This window comes from Stomoxys calcitrans, chromosome 3, assembly GCF_963082655.1.
Source record: "Stomoxys calcitrans chromosome 3, idStoCalc2.1, whole genome shotgun sequence".
Classification (NCBI taxonomy): Eukaryota; Metazoa; Arthropoda; class Insecta; order Diptera; family Muscidae; genus Stomoxys; species Stomoxys calcitrans.
This window is the reverse complement of record NC_081554.1, coordinates 176,873,443-176,894,113: the sequence shown is the minus strand read 5'-3', so window position 1 is coordinate 176,894,113 and position 20,671 is coordinate 176,873,443. Positions and strand designations below refer to the sequence as shown.

Genomic DNA, 20,671 nt, shown 5'->3' with positions numbered 1-20,671 from the left:
ATGGGCTGCCGGCTAAACTGTTTGAGACCGGAGACGACACGTTGGTAAGGCATATGCATCAGCTCGTCTGCCCAATTTTGCTAGAAGAAGGTATACCCCATGATTTGAACCTCAGCATACTATGTCCCGAACACAAGAAAGGGGACAAATCGGTATGAAACGGAAACATTAGAAACAAACTGAATGAGCTGATAGTAACCCCCTGGTTAAGGTGATGTTAAGTCAGACAGCATTTATTATATTAAAATTTTTGAAAATTTTTATGCAAGTACAGCTATAACATACTAAGCCTTTTTTGCTTTTAATCATAAATCTCTTATAAGGGTATGGTGCGTCCTTCAAACCATAGAATGGCAAATTCTTTTTGGTGTTCCAAATAGGTGAGGGAGCCATTAAAATCCATTTCCCTTGGTGTATATGAGGGAAAATATTTGTTGGTAATTAAAACGTTTGAAATATTATACATAAAGTTCTTATCGTACACAAGAGAGAGAGGGAGAGAGACAGAGAGAGAGAGAGGGAGAGAGACAGAGAGAGAGAGAGAGGGAGAGAGAGTGTAAGTGAGAGACCGATAGAGAAGGAGAGGGAAAATACATTTAGGCAATTACGGCAGAGATACATTGTAAATGATTTTATTTTTCTTACCCCCTTAATGGGACACTTATTTGGAATGTTGCTCACTTCCAATACATCATTCTTAATTGTATTGGCTAAGGGCAGCGAGAGTAAAGCGTGTAAACCATCGCATATGTTGAACTTTAAATCCAAATATTTCACCCATTTGCCACCTTTTATGGAATAGAAGAATTTTGGATTGAGTTCGGCATCTCTATCCAAGTCCGAAGCTAACTTTCCCAATGTTCCCACAGTATACTTTCCCTCCGCTAATTGCTTGAATGAGCACTCGAGAAAAACAAAACGATCCATTTTTGTGCACACAACACGATCTACGATCAAGGTAAAAGGTTTTTTCACGACAGCCTAAAGACGAAGGAATCGATGTATCAATGATGATAGTCGGTTGTAATTAAGAATAACTCACCTGAGATATTTGCCAAAGTTTCAAAGCAATCAGAATAATTATTGATACTTGTATTTTGTAGTGTAGCATCATGATGAAATACAAAAAAAAAAGAAAAAGAAAATTTGTTGGATATTTCACATTCGGCGCTGACTTAGAAATGACTGATTTGTTTGGTAGCTGGGGATAGTGATGTTTATCAAATATTTTACGAAAATTATGATGTTAGCGGCTAATAATGGAAAATTTCAAAACAATTTTATACGTAACAACAAAATAATCTTCTATTTTTTAATAGGGTATAATTTTATATGGAAGTAAAATCGAGGGATCGCTTTATATGGGAGCTATATCAGGTTATATTCTGATTTGGACACAGTAGTGGGTAGTCATAAAGGAACACTACATGCTAAATTTCAGCCAAATCGGACAAAAATTGCGGCTTGTTAGGGCTCAAGAAGTCAAATCGGGAGATTGTTTTATATGAGAGCTATATCAGGTTCTTGACCGATTTGGACCGTCCTTGGCAGAGTTATTAAAAGTCATCACAGAACGCTACATGCAAAATTTCAGCCAAATCAAACAAATATTGCGGCTTGTAAGGGCTCAAGAAGTAAAATCGGGAGATCGGTTTATATGGGAGCTATATCAGGTTCTTTCCCGATTTGGACCATACTTCGCATAGTTATTGAAAGGCATAACAGAACACTACACGCAAATTTTCTGCCAAATCGGACGAAAATTACGGCTTGTAAGGGCTCAAGAAGTCAAATCGGTAGATCGGTTTTTATGGGAGCTATATCAGGTTCTTGAGCGATTTGGACTTGGCACAGTTATTGGAAAGCATAACGGAGCACTATGTGCAAAATTTCAGCCAAATCAAACAAATATTGCGGCTCGTAAGGGCTCAGAAAGTCTAATCGAGAGATCGGTTTTAGTGGGAGCTCTATCAGGTGATAGACCGTTTTGGACCGTACTTGACACAGTAGGGGGTAGGCATAAAGGAACACTACATGCTAAATTTCAGCCAAATCAAGCAAATATTGCGGCTCGTAAGGGCTCAAGAAGTCAAATCGGGAGATCGGTTAATATGAGAGCTATATCAAGTTATAGACCGATTCGAACCGTACTCGACACAATTGTTTGAAGTCATAACAGAATACTACACGCGAAATTTCTCCCAAATCGAGCATAAATTACGGCTTGTAAGGGCTCAAGAAGAAGGGCTCGTGATTTCGACAGACGGACGGACCGACGGACGGACATGGCTAGATCACATCAGAATGTCGTTCTGTTAAGACTTTCAACAACTGCGTCAAGTACGGTCCGAATCGGTCTATAACCTTATATAGCTCCCATACATACAGATCTCCCGATTTGATTTCTTGAGCTTCAGGAAGCCGCAATTTTTGTTCGATTTGGCTGAAATTTTGTCCATGAGCCATAGTGAAGGGTTCGGTACATCATCCTGCACATCCTCCATCAGAGACAAAGAAGAAGAAAATCTTGAAACTGATCCACATAGTGGGCTGAGGATATGGAAAAAACATTGCACCCACCTGCAAATGTCCGACGATGGCGGCGAAGAGTGACCCGACTGAAAAACAACAAGGCAGCAGGAGCCCATGGGTTGCCGGCTGAACTTTTTTAAACCTAAGACGACGCATTTATTATTCGATTTCGTCGAAATTTGGGACAGTGAGTTGTGTTAGGCCCTTAGATATCCATCTTCAATTTGACCTAGATCGGTTCAGATTGGGATATAGGTGCCATATAGACCGCTGTCTCGATTTAAAGTCTTGGCCCCATAAAAGCCAAATTTCTAATCCGATTTCGCTGAAATTTGACAAATTTTCGACATCCATGTCGTATTTGGCTCAGATCGGTCTATATTTGGATATAGCTACGAAATTGAACCATGACTTCTAGTTATTAGACCACTATTGTATCGGTTATCTACATTCAAAATCATATTACAAAGCTACAACCTTTTATACTACATTTTTAAAGATCCGCAGGTTCTGCTGTGTCTATCCCAATTTGAGGGATAACCTTTACTCTCCTACCAAAGACTTTTTATTGCTATCATATACTATCCTGATTGGCCTTCATCTATTATTTTTAATTCCTTTTTTTTGGATAGGTTGGGGGGAGGACATGTCATTTCATTTGAATATAATATATTCTCGGTCGTCCTACATGACAGATTTGTGTTATTTTTATTGGGAGGAGAGGGTCGGTCCCCCGACGCTAGGATCCAAAAGACAATTTTTTTGAGTCCTTTAATGTTGATATCTACATGTCAGGTTGAACGGCAGGACGTGACCCAGATAGTTGATTCTTTATATCATCATTAGATGCGAATTCTACTGCCATAAACCTTTCGTTTAATTCCCATATTATCCCGATCGAACCAAACGTCTTATTAAAGCGTACTAGGTGGGTGGACCGGTCCCAGACTCTGTTCCAAATGTGTATATCAGATTAGTAGTCAACTCTCAAAGACTTTTGATTTTATACCCATTTTGTGACATTGGACATTTATGCCGTTTTTGGTGTTGGAGAGGCTTCGTAGACACCTTGGACCAAATTCTTATAACAGATACGTACTCAACTTCCAACATCTTTCATTTGATATCCATATTGTAACAATCGTTCCTGTTGAAGGGTTTTGGGGGGTCGGGAAGCCCCAAAGACACCAATGAATGCAGCATCTTATTACTATACATTTAAATACCTTTCATTTGATATCCACATTGTCCCAATCGGTAAAAATATCCTGCTGAGGGGTTTTGGGGGGTCGGGAAGCCCCTTAGACACCAAGGAATACATTTGTATGTCAGATTTGTACTCTACTTTTAAATACCTTTCATTTGATACCCATATTGCCCAAAGCGGTAAAAGTGTCCTATTGGGTGGTGTTTTTGGGGGGTGGGGAACCCCAACACTTAAGTTGACATTTTTATGCCGAGTACATACTCGACTCTAACATACCTCTTATTTTATATCGACATTGCCCAAAGCGGTAAAAGTGTCCTGTTGGTTGGTGTTTTTGAGGGGTGGGGGACCCTCCGCCAATAACGGTGACATTTTTATGCCAAGTACGTACTCTACTCTTAATTACCTTTCATTTGATACCCATATTGTCCTAATCGGTAAAAATGTCCGCTAGGGTGGGTTTTAGGATGGGGCGTTCCCCCAGGTTATTTGACCCCAAAATTTTATACCAATTTCTTGTTTTTAGGGTACCATAAGGAGGCATACAAAATGTCGCTTAAATCGGTGCAGTCATCTCCGAGATCTAGCGTTTTGAAAAATTGCGGTTAGGGGGAGGGTCCGCCCCCTCTTCAGATAACAAAAAATATTGTCGTAATGTGACATGAATTTTATTATGATTACGCCATTCGGTGAACTGAGGTTTTTAGTGATGTTTCTATTTTGAAGGCGATGGATTGTTTTAATGCAAGGTACATTTATATATATACCCTGCACCAACACTGTAGGGGTATTATAAGTTTGTGCATTTTTTTGCAACGCTAAGAAGGAGAAGAGCTAGACCCACCGATCGACTCAGAATCACTTTCTGATTCGATTTAGCCATGTCCGTCTGTCCGTTTGTTAGTTCATGTATTCTTCTAATCAATGTGCAGGTCGTATTTGTTGTTCAATCATCACGAAATTTTGCATATATCACTATTTTGGAAGGAAGAAGGCTATTGATTTTGGTAAAAGTCGATTCAGATTTAGATTTGGCTCCCATATATATGTATCGCCTGATTTGTACTTAAATGGCCGTAGTAGCTACAATTTTCAACCGATCTGTACAAAATTTAGCACGGTTTATTTTCTTGCGGATCTTAATATACCTGCAAAATTTCATCAAAATCAGTTCAGATTTAGATATAGCTCCCATATATATGTATCGCCCGATTTTTACTTAAATGGCCGTAGTAGCTCCAATTTTCAACCGACCTGTACAAAATTTGGCACAAAATGTTTTGTTACTGATTTTAACATATCTGCGAGATTCCATCTAAATCGGTTCAGATTAAGATATAGCTCCCATATATATGTATCGCCAGATTTGTACTTAAATGGCCATAGAAGTTAAAATTTTCAACCGATCTGCACAAAATTTGGCATGGAGTCTTTTGTTACTAATTATAATATATCTGCAAAATTTCATCAAAATCGGTTCAGATTTAGATATAGCTCCCATATATATGTATCGCCCGATTTGCACTTAAATGGCCGTAGTAGCTACAATTTTCAATCTATCTGCACAAACTTCGGCACCGACTGTTTCGTTACCGATTTTAACATATCTGCAAAATGTCATCAAAATCGGTTCAGACTTAGATATATCTCCCATATATATGTATCGCCAGATTTTTACTTAAATGGCCGTAGTAGCTACAATTTTCCACCGATCTGCACAAAATTTGGCACGGACTGTTTTGTTATCGATTTTAACATATCTGCAAAATTTCATCAAAATCGGTTCAGATTTAGATATAGCTCCCATATATATGTATCACCCGATTTGCACTTATATGGCCGTAGTAACAACAATTTTCAAATGATCTGCAAAAAATTTGGCACGGACTGTTTTGTTACTAATTTTAACATATCTGCGAAATTTCATCAAAATCGGTTCAGGTTTAGGTATAGCTACCATATATATGTATCGCCCGATTTTTACTTAAATGGCCGTAGTAGCTACAATTTTCAATGGATTTCCACAAATTTTGCCACGAACTTTTTCGTTACAAATCCTAACATATGTGCAAAATTTCATAAAAATCGGTTCAGATTTAGATATAGCTCCCATATATATGTGTCGCCCGATTTGCACTTAGATAGCCGTAGAAGCTAAAATTTTCAACCGATCTGCACAAAATTTGGCACAAAATGTTTTGTTACTGATTATAATATATCTGCGAAATTTCATCAAAATCTGTTCAGATCTAGATATAGCTCCCATATATATGTATCGCCAGATTTGTACTTAAATGGCCGTAGTAGCTAGAATTTTCAACCGATCTGCACAAAATTTGGCACGGACTGTTTCGTTACAGATCTTAACATATCTGCAAGATTTCATCCAAATCGGTTCAGATTTGGATATAGCTCTCATATATATGTATCGCCCGATTTGCACTTAAATGGCCGTAGTAGCTACAATTTTCAATCGATCTGCCTAAAATTTGGCACGGACTCTTTCGTTACCGATTTTAACATATCTGCAAAATTGCATCAAAATCGGTTCAGATTTAGATATAGCTCCCATATATATGTATCGCCCGATTTGCACTTAAATGTACATAGTAGCTACAATTTTCAATCGATCTGCATAAAATTTGGCACGGACTGTTTCGTTACCGATTTTAACATATCTGCAAAATTTCATTAAAATCGGTTCAGATTTGGCTCCCATATATATGTATCACCCGATTTGCACTTATATGGCCGTAGTAACAATAATTTTCAAATGATCTGCAAAATATTTGGCACGGACTGTTTTGTTACTAATTTTAACATATCTGAACAATTTCATCAAAATCGGTTCAGATTTAGATATAGTTCCCATATATATGTATCGCACGATTTTTACTTAAATGACCGTAGTAGCTCCAATTTTCAACCGATCTGCACAAAATTCGGCAAGAACTGTTTTGTTACTAATTTTAACATATGTGCACAATTTCATCAAAATCGTTTCAAATTTCGATATAGCTCCCATATATATGTATCGCCCGATTTTTACTTAAATGGCCGTAGAAGCTACAATTTTCAATCGATCTGCACAAAATTTGGCACGGTTTGTTTTCTTGCTGATCTTAACATATAGGCAAAATTTTATCAAAATCGGTTCAGATTTATATATAGCTCCCCTATATATGTATCGCCCGATTTGTACTTAAATGGCCGCAGAAGCTCCAATTTTCAACCGATAAGCACAAAATTTGGCACGGACAGTTTTGTTACTGATCCTAACATATCTGCAAGATTTCATCACAATCGGTTCAGATTTGGATATAGCTCCCATATATATGTATCGCCCGATTTGCACTTAAATGGCCGTAGTAGCTACAATTTTCAATCTATCTGCACAAAATTCGGCACCGACTGTTTCGTTGCCGACTTTAACATATCTGCAAAATGTCATCAAAATCGGTTCAGATTTAGATATAGCTCCCATATATATGTATCGCCCGATTTGTACTTAAATGGCCGTAGTAGCTACAATTTTCAATCGATCTGTACAAAATTTAGCACGGACTGTTTTGTTACTGATCCTAACATATCTGGAAAATTTCATTAAAATCGGTTCAGATTTAGATATAACTCCCATATATATGTATCGCCCGATTTTTACTTAAATGACCGTAGAAGCTCCAGTTTTCAACCGATCTCCACAAAATTTGGCATGGTCTGTTTTGATACTAATTTTAACATATCTGCAAAATTTCATCAAAATCTGTTCAGATCTACATATAGCTCCCATATATATGTATCGCCTGATTTTCACTTAAATGGCCGTAATAGCTCCAGTTTTCAACCGATCTGCACAAAATTTGGCACGGACTGTTTTGTTATCGGTTTTAACATATCTGCGAAATTCCATCCAAATAGGCTCAGATTTAGATATAGCTTCCATATATATGTATCGCCCGATTTTTACTCAAATGGCCGTAGTAGCTACAATTTTCGATCTATCTGCACAAAATTTGTCACGGACTGTTTCGTTACCGATTTTAACATATCTGCGAAATTTCATTAAAATCGGTTCAGATTTATATATAGCTCCCCTATATATGTATCGCCCGATTTGTACTTAAATGGCCGTAGTAACAAAAATTTCATATCATATATATTTCGGATTTGGTGTGGTTAATCTCCCCATCTACTTTTTCTAATTTGGATACGCTAGAGTTGAAATCATTTAAATTGGTTCTGATCGTCAGGTGAACTCTCGATAGCAACTTTTGGTAAGATATATAAAAGCTTCGGCTGGACCGAATTCATAGCGTTGTTGGCTGTCATTCCTAAATCTCAAACACCTAAGGGATTCGACCTTTATTTTAAGAAATGACTGGATTTTTACATTAATTACTACATATTGATGCGTACAGTTTTGTATAATTGCAACATGAGTCTAATTTCTCGGCATAGTGCGTCCTTCAAGCCAAGCTACACCAATGATGTTTTTGTTTTCAAAGTAGGTTAGGGAGCCATTAAAGTTCATCTCCCTTGGCATGTAGGGGGGTAGAAAGACATTGCTTATAATAAAGTCGGTAATGTTGTATACGATGTTCTTTTTGCCGAAAAAGATTAAAATATCATGGGTAATAGATAAGGCATAAGGCAGATATTTGGTAATGGGGATTTTGGTCACTTACCCCCTTGACGGGACAGGTGCAGGGGAAATTACTTTTCTTCAGAATTTCATTCCTAACTAAATTGGCCAAAGGTAGAGATAGCAGATTTTGTAGAAAATTACAGATGTTTGTCTTATAGTCTACAAATTTCACCCATTTACCACCTTTGATGGAGAAAAAAATTGCACCCTGGATTTCGGCATTCACATTTAAGTCATTACGCAACATTAATGAAGTTCCCACCGCACTTTTCCCTTTGGTTAATTTCTTTAAATAGCACTCGAAATATAGAAGGGTGTTGAGGTACTTGGAGCAAACGACACGATCTATAACCACAATAAAGGGTTTCTTCCAGACAGCCTTAGAGGAAAGTGGGATGTTTATAAAGCTGATGTTCATTAGCTGTTAATGGAAACTTACTTGGGGCGCTGGGAATATTTCCATTAAAATTAATAGAAATAAAATTTTGTCGTACTGCTTCATGGTGAAAGTTTACTTTGTTTTATTTTATATCTCTCGTCATGGCAAATTTTGTAATTAGAAAGAGTAGAATGGGTAGTTAGCTCGTTTTGGGTATGATATTATCAACAATAATCACCAAATAATTTGTAACCATTAAAAAATTGCGGCTAATGAGGAAAATTTGAAACGAAAGCAATGGGATTTCTGTCAGAACTGATATGTCATGAAAAGACACTTCATAAAGAACTTCAAGCAAATCGTATAATAAATGCAGCTTGTAGGAGCCCATGAAGTCAAATCAAGTAAATGGGTAGAGTGATCCCCGATGTCTGGAAAATGGACAGAGTGATCCCGCTACTGAAGCCTGAAAAGGTCCCGAATTTGGGGGAGTCGCACAGACCGATCTCCCTTCTCTCTACAGTGGCAAAGACGCTTGAGGCATTACTTCTCCCGCGCCTCGTAGGACAATTTCCATTCGCCGAGCATCAACATGGATTTCGAAGACCAACAGCTTTGCACGCCATCATCGCACACATTTGCCGTGGCTTCAATCAGCCTAGGGCAGGTGATAGGACGGTCCTCGTGGCTCTGGACCTATCGAAGGCATTCGACACGGTCAGCCTTGCGTAATTAATTGAGGACATCGTCGACACGTTCCTCCAGCCAGGCCTGAAACGGTGGGTCGCGAATTATCTGTGCGGTCGCCAGTCATTTGTGGAATTTAGGGATAAGAAGTCAAAGCACCGTAGACTGAAACAGGAAGTTCCTCAAGATGGGGTGATATCTCCGGCACTGTTTAATCTCTACCTATCCTCCAGACGGCATAGAGATCATATCATATGCGGACGATTGTACGATCATGGCATCAGGCCCCCTCACCCATTGTTGACATCTGCAATAGATTGAACGTCTACCACAACCAACTTGCCTCATATTTCGCTGCAAGAAATGTGAAGATATCTGCCACCAAATCTTCGGCCACATTGTTCACTACAAATATAAGATTGAGGTGAATACTGAACTGACTGTGATGGTCGATGATTACAACAAGTGTGCCAAGCATCGTATAACCTGATATAGCTGCCATATAAACCAATTTGGGATCTTGACTTCTTGAGCCTCTATAGGGCGCAATTATTGGGTTGCCCAAAAAGTAATTGCGGATTTTTTAAAAGAAAGTAAATGCATTTTTAATAAAACTTAGAATGAACTTTATTCAAATATACTTTTTTTACACTTTTTTTCTAAAGCAAGCTAAAAGTAACCGCTGATAACTGACAGAAGAAAGAATGCAATTACAGAGTCACAAGCTGTGAAAAAATTTGTCAACGCCGACTATATGAAAAATCCGCAATTACTTTTTGGGCAAACCAATATTATGTAATTTGGGTGAAATTTTGTACAACGACTTCTCCCATGACCTTCAACATACGTGTCGAATAGGGTCTGAATCGATCTATAACCTAATACAGTTCCCCTATAAAACGATCTCCCTATTTTACTTTTTTAACCCCTAAAGGGCGAAATCCTTATTCGATTTGGCTGACATTTTACACCATGACTTTTACTGTGGTCTCCAACATTCATTCCATTAAAACTTGATATAGCTCCAATAGTACAGCAATTCTTTTCTTTTATCCTTTCCTTTCCTTTATTTGCCTAAAAAAAGACACGGGAAAAAGAACTCGACAAATGCGATACATGGTGGAGGGTATTTAAGATTCAGCCCGGCCGAACTTAGCACGCTTTTACTTGTTTTTACTACTACCGCCATCTATATGTCAGTTCGGCCACTATTGGAACCACTCACGTAGCTCTCGTCTTAGGACCAAAAAAAGGCAAGTTTTTCATTCATTTTGTTGTGCCGTACCCCAAACGTATTCACTCTTTATTTGATTTTAATAATCACAAAAAATGTCCAACCTTTTCATACCAATGTAGTTTTCATGGCATTGTCCTTCCTACAAGCCAAGGTTCAGCAATAACATTCTTATGCTCAAATAACGTAAGAGTGGCATTAAATTGCATTTCCCGTGGTGTATATGGCGGAAAATATGCATCACTAAATGTACAATCGGAAATGTTGTAGACAATGTTCTGTTTGTTTGAAACAAATAAAAGCTTTGTTAGAAAATTTCCCAGCAAAGAATTTATGTCAAGGATTTTATATACTTACCCCCTTGAAGGGACATGTGTGTGGAAGATTGCTGTTCTTCAGCAATTCATTCCTTAGTAAGTGGGTGATAGGTAAGGTAAGAACATTTTGGAAAAAATCGCACAGGTACATCTTAACGTTAACGAATTTAATCCATTTACCACCTTTGACAGAAACGAAAATTCTTAAATGGAGTTCGGCTTTGTCATTTAATTCAGAACGAAGCTTGAATGAACTTTCTGCCGAATATACGCTCTTGGATAAAGACTTTAAAGAACAGTTGAAAAATAGAAAGGGGTCCTTGAAATCGGCACAGACAAGTCGATCGATAATCACTGTGAAGGGCTTTTTCCAGCCAGCCTGGGCGAAAAGAAGCATTGATTCTATGATGATACTTAGGTTGTTGTTAAAATAGACACTTACTTGAGATATTTGGAAAAACTCCAATACAATCAAAGGAAATAAGGGGTTGTAGTATAGCTTCATGGTTAAATATATATTTGTATTTTTAATGGAATATTGCATTTTCAAGATCGAACTAGAAATGGCTAATGTGGAATGGATAGCTAGCTGCTTGGCCGAGATTTTATCTACAATAATCACCAAATGGATCATAACAATGAAAAACATGCACCCTAGGCTAATGAGGAAAATTTGAAACAAAAACAAATTATTTCCCTAAATTGCACAGCGAAAACCGAAATTTTTAGAAAAATTGTGATTATGTACTTAACTACTTTTTTTAGATGATATCGAGGCTAGTTTGGCAACCATGAATGCTAATTGCCTTATAAAGGGTGATTTTTTTGAGGTTAGGATTTTCATGCATTAGTATTTGACAGATCACGTGGGATTTCAAACATGGTGTCAAAGAGAAATATGCTCAGTATGCTTTGACATTTCATCATGAATAGACTTACTAACGAGCAACGCTTGCAAATCATTGAATTTTATTACCAAAATCAGTGTTCGGTTCGAAATGTGTTCATTCACCGTAACGTTGCGTCCAACAGCATCTTTGAAAAAATACGGTCCAATGATTCCACCAGCGTACAAACCACACCAAACAGTGCATTTTTCGGGATGCATGGGCAGTTCTTGAACGGCTTCTGGTTGCTCTTCACTCCAAATGCGGCAATTTTGCTTATTTACGTAGCCATTCAACCAGAAATGAGCCTCATCGCTGAACAAAATTTGTCAAAATTTGAACACATTTCGAACCGAACACTGATTTTGGTAATAAAATTCAATGATTTGCAAGCGTTGCTCGTTAGTAAGTCTATTCATGATGAAATGTCAAAGCATACTGAGCATCTTTCTCTTTGACACCATGTCTGAAATCGCACGTGATCTGTCAAATACTAATGCATGAAAATCCTAACCTCAAAAAAATCACCCTTTATATGTATTTTCCAAAACCCCATTCTCCCTAATACAGATGCGTTTTTATACCCTCCACCATAGGATGTTGGGGGTATACTAATTTCGTCATTCTGTTTGTAACTGCTCGAAATATTCGTCTGAGACCCCATAAAGTATATATATTTTTGATCGTCGTGACATTTTATGTCGATCTAGCCATGTCCGTCCTTACGTCCGTCCGTCCGTCTGTCTGTCGAAAGCACGCTAACTTCCGAAGGAGTAAAGCTAGCCGCTTGAAATTTTGCACAAATACTTTTTATTAGTGTAGGTCGCTTGGTATTATAAATGGGCTATATCGGTCCATGTTTTCATATAGCTGCCATATAAACCGATCTTGTGTCTTGACTTCTTGAGCCTCCAGAGGGCGCAATTCTCATCCGATTTAACTGAAATTTTGCACATAGTGAAATTTTGCACTTCTAACAACTGTGCTAAGTATGGTTCAAATCGGTCCATAACCTGATACAGCTGTCATATAAACCGATCTTGGGTCTTGACTTCTTGAGCCTCTAGAGAGCGCAATTCTCATCCGATTTGACTGAAATTTTGCCCATAGCGTTTTAGTATCACTTCTAACAACTGTGCTAAGTATGGTTCAAATCGATTCATAAACTGGTATAGCTGCCATATAAACCGATCTTGGGTCTTGACTTCTGGAGCCTCTAGAGAGCGCAATTCTTACCCGATTGGAATGAAATTTTGCACGACGTGTTTTGTTATGATATCCAATAACTGTGCTAAGTATGATTCAATTCGGTTCATAACCTGATATAGCTGCCATATAAACCGATCTGGGATCTTGACTTCTTGAGCCTCTAGAGGTCGCAATTATTATCCGATTTGCCTGAAATTTTGTACAACGGATCCTCTCATGACCATCAACATACGTGTTTATTATGGTCTGAAGCGGCCTATAGCCCGATACAGCTCCCATATAAATCGATCTCTCTATTTTACTTCTTGAGCCTCCAAAGGGAGCAATTCTTATTCGAATTGGCTGAAATTTTACACAGGTCTCCAACATATAATTTAATTGTGGTGTAAATCTGATCACATCTTGATATCGCTCTAATAGCGAAGCAAATCTTTTCTTATATCATTTTTTGCCTAAGAAGAGATGTCGGGAAAAGAACTCGACAAATGCGCTCCATGGTGGAGGGTATATAAGATTAGGCCCGGCCGAACTTAGCACGCTTTTACTTGTTTATGGTTAAAAGTATGTATGGTGTTGAAAATTATTTAATTACTTTTTATACACACCTCCGAAGGATGGTGGTATATTCATTTTGTCATTCCGTTTGCAACACAACGAAATATCCATTTCAGACCCTATAAAGTAGATTCATTCATGATCGTCGCAAAAATCTAAGACTATCAAGCCATGTCCATCTGTCTGTCCGTCTATTTGTTGTAATTACGTTACAGTCTTTTACAAGTAAAAGCGTGCTAAGTTCGGCCAGGCCGAATCTTGGGATTCGGCAGCCCCTCTGGTTATAGGCCGAATTGAACCGTACTTGACGCAGTTGTTGAGAGTCAAAACAGAACACTACATGCCAAATCGAAAAAAACTCGCGGCTTGTAAGGGCTCAAGTAGTCAGATCGGAAGACCGGTTATATGGGAGCTATATCATGTTCTTGACCAAATCGGATGAAAATTGAGGCTTCCCGGGGCTCAAGAAGTCGAATCGGGAGACCGATTTATATGGGAGCTATATCATGTTCTTAACCGATTTGGACCTTACTTGGCACAAATGTTGCAAGATATAACAGAACACTACGCACAAAATTTCAGCCAAATCGGATGTAAATTGAGGCTTGTAAGGGCTCAAGAAGTCAGATCGGGAAGACGGTTTATATGGGAGCTATATCATGTTCTTCACCGATTTGTACCGTACTTGGCACAGCTATTGAGAGTCATAACACAACACTATGTGCAAAATTTCAGCTACATCGGACAGAAATTGCCGCTTCCAGGGGCTCAAGAAGTCGAATCGGGAGATCGGTTTATATGGGAGCTATATCAGATTACAGGCCGATTCGGACCGTACTTAGCGCAAATGTTGGAAGATATGACAGAACACTACGCACAAAATTTCAGCCAAATCGGATGAAAATTTTGCCTTGTAAGGGCTCAAGAAGTCAGATCGGGAAAACGGTTTACATGGGAGCTATATCATGTTCATGACCGATTTAAACCGTACTTGGCACAGCTATTGGGAGTCATAACACAACACTATGTGCAAAATTTCCGCTTAATCGGATAAAAATTAAGGCTTCCAGGGGCTCAAGAAGTTAAATCGGGAGATCGGTTTATATGTGAGCTATATCATGTTATAGACCGATTTTGACCCTACTTGACACAGTTGTTTAAAATCATAACAGAACATTATGTGCAAAATTTCAGCTTAATCGGATGAAAATTGAGGCTTCCAGGGGTTCAAGAAGTCAAATCCGGAAATCGGTTTATGTGAGAGCTATATCAGGTTATAGACCGATTTGGATCGTACTTGGCACAAATGTTGAAAGTTATAACACAACACTATGTGCAAAATTTCTGCTTAATCGGATGAACATTGAGGCTTCCAGGGGCTCAAGAAATCGAATCGGGAAATCGGGTTATATGGGAGCTATATCATGTTATAGACCGATTTTGACCCTACTTGACACAGTTGTTTAAAATCATAACAGAACATTATGTGCAAAATTTCAGCTTAATCGGATGAAAATTGAGGCTTCCAGGGGCTCAAGAAGTCGAATCGGGAGATCGGGTTATATGGAAGCTATATCAGGTTATAGACCGTTTCAGACGGTACTTGACACAGTTGTTGGAAGTTATAACCAAACACCGTATGCAAATTTGTAGCCAAATCGGACAGAAATTGCGTTTCCCAGGGGCTCAAGAAGTCATATCGGGAGACCGGTTTATATGGGAGCTATATCAAGTTTTAGACCGATTCCAACCTTACTGGGCACAGTAGTTGGAAGTCGTAATAGAACACTACATGCAAAATTTCAGCCAAATCGGATAAAAATTGCGGTTTGCAGGGCCTCAAGAAGTCAAATCTGGAGATCGGTTTATATGGGAGCTATATCCAAATCTCAACCGATATAGGCCATTTGCAACCACCAACGATCAACATCTATATAAAGTATCTGTCAAAATTTCAAGCGGCTAGCTTTGTGCGTTCGACCGCTATCGTGATTTCGATAGACGGACGGACGGACATGGCTAGTTCCACTCAGAATATCGAGACGTTCAAGAATATATTGTATATACTTTATGGGATCCTAGATCAATATTTCGAGATGTTACAAACGGAATGAATAGATTAGTATACCCCCATCCTATGGTGGTGGGTATAACGAGATATGGGGTTGATACTTTGCACAGCTTCTTTTTTGTCTATAGGCAGGTTAAGTTTGAAGATGGGCTTCATCGGACTATATCTGGATATAGCCCCAATATAGACCGATCTGCTGATTTAAAGTCTTAGGCCCATAAAAGCCACATTTATTATCCGATTTTGCTGACATTTGGGACAGTGAGTTGTTAGGCCTTTCGAAATTCTTCTTCAATTTGGCCCAGATCCGTTCAGATTTGGATATAGCTGACAATAGACTGATCTCCCGATTTGAGGTTTTGGGCCCCTAAAAGGCGTATTTATAGTCCGAATTTGGAAAAAATTTGGAACAGTGAGTTGTGTTAAGTCCTTCTACATTCTTCTACAATTTGGCCCAGACCCGTTCAGATTTGGATATAGCTCCCATATAAACCGATCGCCCAGATTGACTTCTTGAGCCCGTACAAGCCGCAATGTTCATCCGATTTGGCTAAAATTTTGCATGTAGTGTTTTTTTATGACTTCCAACAACTGAGCCAAGTATGGCCAAAATCAATCTATAACCTGATATAGCTCCCATGTAAACCGGTCTCTCGATCATCCTTGTTCGGTTCCTAGAAGCTTTAATTTTTGCTTAGTTAATTATTTTATTTTGTATAAATTTTTAGCAAAATCCATGGCGATGGGTTTCCAAGGTTCGACCTGGCCGAACTTTGCACGCTTTAACTGGCTTAACTTGACTTCTTAGCCTCTAGAGGGCGCAATTCTTATCCGATTTTTCCGAAATTTTGTACAACGGCTTCTCCCATGACCTATGATGATACAGCTCCCATATAAACCGATCTCCCGATTATGCTTCTTGAGCCCCTACAAGGTGCGATTCTTATCCGAATAGACTGAAATATTACCCAAATGACTTCTACTATGGTCTTCAACATTCACTTCACTTATGGTTCGAATCGGTCTATAACTTGATGTATCTTCAATATCATAACGATTCTTATCCATTTTTCTTTGTTTGTCTAGATTCGGCCTGGCCGAACTTAGCACGGTCTTACTTGTTATAGATTATGTAAAAGTGGTTCCATCCCAATGGATGCAATGCCATCTATGAATACAAAATTATCCCTAATTTCTTTAATTTCTTTTGTAAATTTACCTACAAAAGATATGGCAACAATGTATTGAAATTGTGTAAAATCGTCGACGTATTCTTAAGCGACATCTGCTGTTGAGTTGCTACATTAATTAGCAACACAAATGGTTTTGGTTTGTGTACTCGCTGGGATAAATATAAACAGCGAAGCCATCATGGACAACCACCAGTTGCATCTTAATATGAATAATGACAAATTCGGGGGGTTATTGGCATACCGAACCCTTTAAAGAGAATTTGATTTGAATTGCTTTGGTAAAAGTGTTTTATACCCTCCACCATTTGACGGGCGTCTAACATAGGGCTGGTAAACTACCCGAAATCGCAACATTACTTTGGTAAAAGTGTTTTATACAAAGTTTAAATTTATGCAAAGTACCCATAATTGCAATATTCGATATTTTCGATTTTCAATTAAAAAATATCGATAGCATTGATATCGATTCTATGGTTAATTTCCCATCATCTATATATCAAACGAAAATGAGAAGCAAATATCAGGAGATCGATTAATATAAAGGAAATATCAATGCATAGACCAAATAAAACCATGTTTAATAAAGTCGGTTGGAAGTCATGAGAGAAATCATTGTAAAAAACTTTAGCTCACTCGAATGAAAATCGTGCCCTCTATAGGCGCAATGTATCTTATAGGACGGATCGCTTATTTTTGCTCAATTTTGATAAATATTGAACTTTGCCGTTAGGAAAAATATCATTCGATATGAAGACAAAAAATGTCTTCATTTGGTAGAGATATATGAAGTGGAGTAATTTTCTTTCTTGCAAATGCGAGAATTTGGGTTTTAATGTGTCAACATTATTCTTCAGTTTGGCCCGGATCGATCCAGATTTGGATATAACTGTGATATAGACCGTTCTCGATTTAATATCTTGGGCCCACAACAGTGATTGTGTTAGACCCTTCGAAATCCTTCTTCATTTTGGCCCAGATCGGTACAGATTTGGATATACCTGCCGTATAGACCGATCTCTCGATTTAAGGTCTTGGGCCCATAAAAGGCGCGTTTGTTGTCCGATTTCGCTGAAATTTGGGACAGTGAGTAATGTTGGGCTCTTCGATATATTTTTACAACTTGGTTCAAATCGGTTCAGATTAGGATATAGCTGCGGGATATACCGATCTGCCTATTTAAGGTCTTGGGCCATAAATGGCGCATTTATCGTCCGATTTCACTGAAATTTGGGACAGTGAAATGGGCTAAGCCTTTCGACATCTTTTTTTTTAATTTTGCTCAGATCGGTCCAGATTTGGATATAGCTGCGATATAGACCGATCCCTCGATTCAAGGTCTTGGGCACAGAAAAGGCGCATTTATTTTCCGATTTCGCCAATATTTGGAGCAGTGAATTGTGTTACGCCCTTCGACATTCTTCTTCAATTTGGCCCACATCGCTCCAAATTTGGATATAGCTGCCATATAGACTGATCTTTCGATTTAAGGTCTTAGGCCTTTTAAAGGCGCATTTATTGTTCGATTTCACCGAAATGTGGGACAATGAATTGTGTTAGACCCTTCGACATCCTTCTTTAATTTGGCCCAGATAGGTCCAGATTTGGATATAGCTGCCATATAGACCGATCTCTCGATTTAAGATCGTGGGCCTATAAAAGCCACATTTATTGTCCAATTTTGCCGAAATTCGGTACAGTGAGTTGTGTTAGGCCACTCGACATTTTTCTGCAACTTGGCCCAAGACGGTTCAGATTTTGATATAGCTGCCGTATAGACCGATATCTCGATTTAAGGTTTTGGGGTCATAGAAGGCTCATTTATTTTCCGATTTTGCTGAAATTTGCGACAGTGAGTTGTGTTAGACCACTCGACATCCTTCTTCAATTTGGCTCAGATCGGTCCAGACTTGGATATAGCTGCCATATAGACCGATCTCTCTATTTAGGGTCCTGGGCCCATAAAAGGCGCATTTATTGTCCGACTTTGCCGAAATTTGGGACAGTGAGTTATGTTAGGCTCTTCGACATTTTTCTGCAACTTGGCCCAAGTCGGTTCAGATTTGGATATAGCTGCCATATAGGCCGATATATCGATTTAAGGTTTTGGGGTCATAGAAGGCTCATTTATTTTCCGATTTTGCTGAAAGTTGGGACAGTGAGTTATGTTAGGCCACTCGACATTCTTCTTCAATTTGGCTCAGATCGGTATCAGATTTCGATATAGCTGCCATATAGGCCGATCTCTCGATTTATGAACGTGGGCCCATAAAAGCCACATTTATTGTCCGATTTTGCCGAAATTTGGGACAGTGAGTTGTGTTAGGCCACTCGACATTTTTCTACAACTTGGCCCAGATAGGTCCAGATTTGGATATAGCTGCCATATAGACCGATCTCTCGATTTAAGATAGTGGGCCCATAAAAGCCACATTTATAGTCCGATTTTGCTGAAATTTGGAACAGTGAGTTGTGTTAGGCCACTCGACATTTTTCTGCAACTTGGCCCAGATAGGTCCAGATTTGGATATAGCTGCCATATAGACCGATCTCTCGATTTAAGGTTTTGGGGTAGATAGCTCATTTATTTTCCGATTTTGCTGAAATTTGGGACAGTGAATTGTGTTAGACCAATCGACATTCTTTTTCAATTTGGCTCAGATTTTTTCAAATTTCGATATAGCTGCCATATAGACCGCTCTCCTGATTTAAGGTTTTTAGGCCATAAAAGGCGCATTTATTGTCCAATTTCGCCGAAATTTGTGACAGTGAGTTTTGTAAGGCTCGTCGACATTTTTCTGCAATTTGGACCAAGTCGGTCCAGATTTTGATATAGCTGCCGTATAGGCCGATATCTCGATTTAAAGCCTTGGCCCCATAAAAGGCGCATTTATTATCCGATTTCACTGAAATTTGACACAGTGACTTATGTTAGGCTTTACAATATTCGTGCCATGTAGGGATCAGATCAGTTTATTTAAATCTTAAATTTCCGGACAACTTTTTTTCCGTGTATGATAATTTGTTATGATTTACACAAACTATGCACGAAATGAACACAATTCCATAGGTCTAGCTAACATATTTTCAATTAAAAAAAATATTCCTTTATTTATTTATTCTTCTCATAAATTGTTAAAATAACAAAAAACTATATTTTTAATTATTTTATTTCGTTTATTATAAAAATATACAATTTTTGAATTATAAAAAATCTTAAAAATAAAATCTTACTTACGAATACATTTTTCTCTTATTTTTCATAACAAAAATAAAATAGTAAATAAAAAATTTAAAAAATTTTTTTTGACGAATTGAACAAAACAAAAAAAAAACAGAAAAGGAATTTTGTTTCCAAATAAATAATATAAAACTAAAACAAAGGCAAAGTACAGTTCTAATTTCCAAGGGAGTTGGGTGAGCTGATTGCAAAAGCTTTTTCGTTAACAATTTCTATATTTTACATGACTTTCAAAGCTTTTTGTGAAAGGCTGGTATTGGTATTAAAAGGAAGAAAGAAAATTGTTCGAGTAATAAAAAAATAACATAAAAATCTTCAAATAAAAGCTCTTATAGATGGCGAATACCTAGAAATAACTGCCATCTAGCGAGAGCTTTTGTATTGTTTTTCTATGTAACATAAAGAATTATTTTATATTTTTTCGTTGTTGTTTTTTTTTCCTGTTTGGAATCTCGTGTTAATTATGGAAGCACCTAAGGATTTTGTTGTTCTCTTGAATGTTTTTGTTTTATGTAAT

General features: G+C 38.0%; 3 protein-coding genes across 3 annotated transcripts; all 3 read right to left on the bottom strand.

Annotated features, from left to right (window-relative positions):
• Positions 1-316: 316 nt before the first annotated feature.
• Positions 317-927, bottom strand: LOC131996224 (uncharacterized). The gene is made up of 2 exons (XM_059365709.1): positions 646-927; positions 317-472 (listed from the first exon to the last, which is right to left on the bottom strand). The coding sequence occupies exons 1-2, from the start codon at positions 925-927 to the stop codon at positions 317-319; spliced, it is 438 nt and encodes a 145-aa protein (XP_059221692.1).
• A 7,253-nt stretch (positions 928-8,180) lies between these two features.
• LOC106092347 (uncharacterized) lies at positions 8,181-8,886 on the bottom strand. The gene is made up of 3 exons (XM_013259182.2): positions 8,824-8,886; positions 8,425-8,763; positions 8,181-8,339 (listed from the first exon to the last, which is right to left on the bottom strand). The coding sequence occupies exons 1-3, from the start codon at positions 8,884-8,886 to the stop codon at positions 8,181-8,183; spliced, it is 561 nt and encodes a 186-aa protein (XP_013114636.2).
• Positions 8,887-10,809: 1,923 nt separating this feature from the next.
• On the bottom strand, positions 10,810-11,506 carry LOC131996223 (uncharacterized). The gene is made up of 3 exons (XM_059365708.1): positions 11,444-11,506; positions 11,042-11,380; positions 10,810-10,962 (listed from the first exon to the last, which is right to left on the bottom strand). Exons 1-3 carry the CDS (start codon positions 11,504-11,506, stop codon positions 10,810-10,812), a joined length of 555 nt encoding a protein of 184 aa, XP_059221691.1.
• Positions 11,507-20,671: the final 9,165 nt, after the last annotated feature.

Bases quoted from the DNA above. Each gene is read 5' to 3' on its own strand.
- LOC106092347 (XM_013259182.2), bottom strand. From the start codon at position 8,886: ATGAAGCAGTACGACAAAATTTTATTTCTATTAATTTTAATGGAAATA. The intron at 8,764-8,823 runs GTAAGTTTCCAT...CTTTCCTCTAAG, and splicing joins AAATATTCCCAGCGCCCCAA to GCTGTCTGGAAGAAACCCTT. The intron at 8,340-8,424 runs GTAAGTGACCAA...TTCGGCAAAAAG, and splicing joins GCACCTGTCCCGTCAAGGGG to AACATCGTATACAACATTAC.
- LOC131996223 (XM_059365708.1), bottom strand. From the start codon at position 11,506: ATGAAGCTATACTACAACCCCTTATTTCCTTTGATTGTATTGGAGTTT. The intron at 11,381-11,443 runs GTAAGTGTCTAT...CTTTTCGCCCAG, and splicing joins AGTTTTTCCAAATATCTCAA to GCTGGCTGGAAAAAGCCCTT. The intron at 10,963-11,041 runs GTAAGTATATAA...TCAAACAAACAG, and splicing joins ACACATGTCCCTTCAAGGGG to AACATTGTCTACAACATTTC.
- LOC131996224 (XM_059365709.1), bottom strand. From the start codon at position 927: ATGGATCGTTTTGTTTTTCTCGAGTGCTCATTCAAGCAATTAGCGGAG. The intron at 473-645 runs GTAAGAAAAATA...GTGTACGATAAG, and splicing joins ATAAGTGTCCCATTAAGGGG to AACTTTATGTATAATATTTC.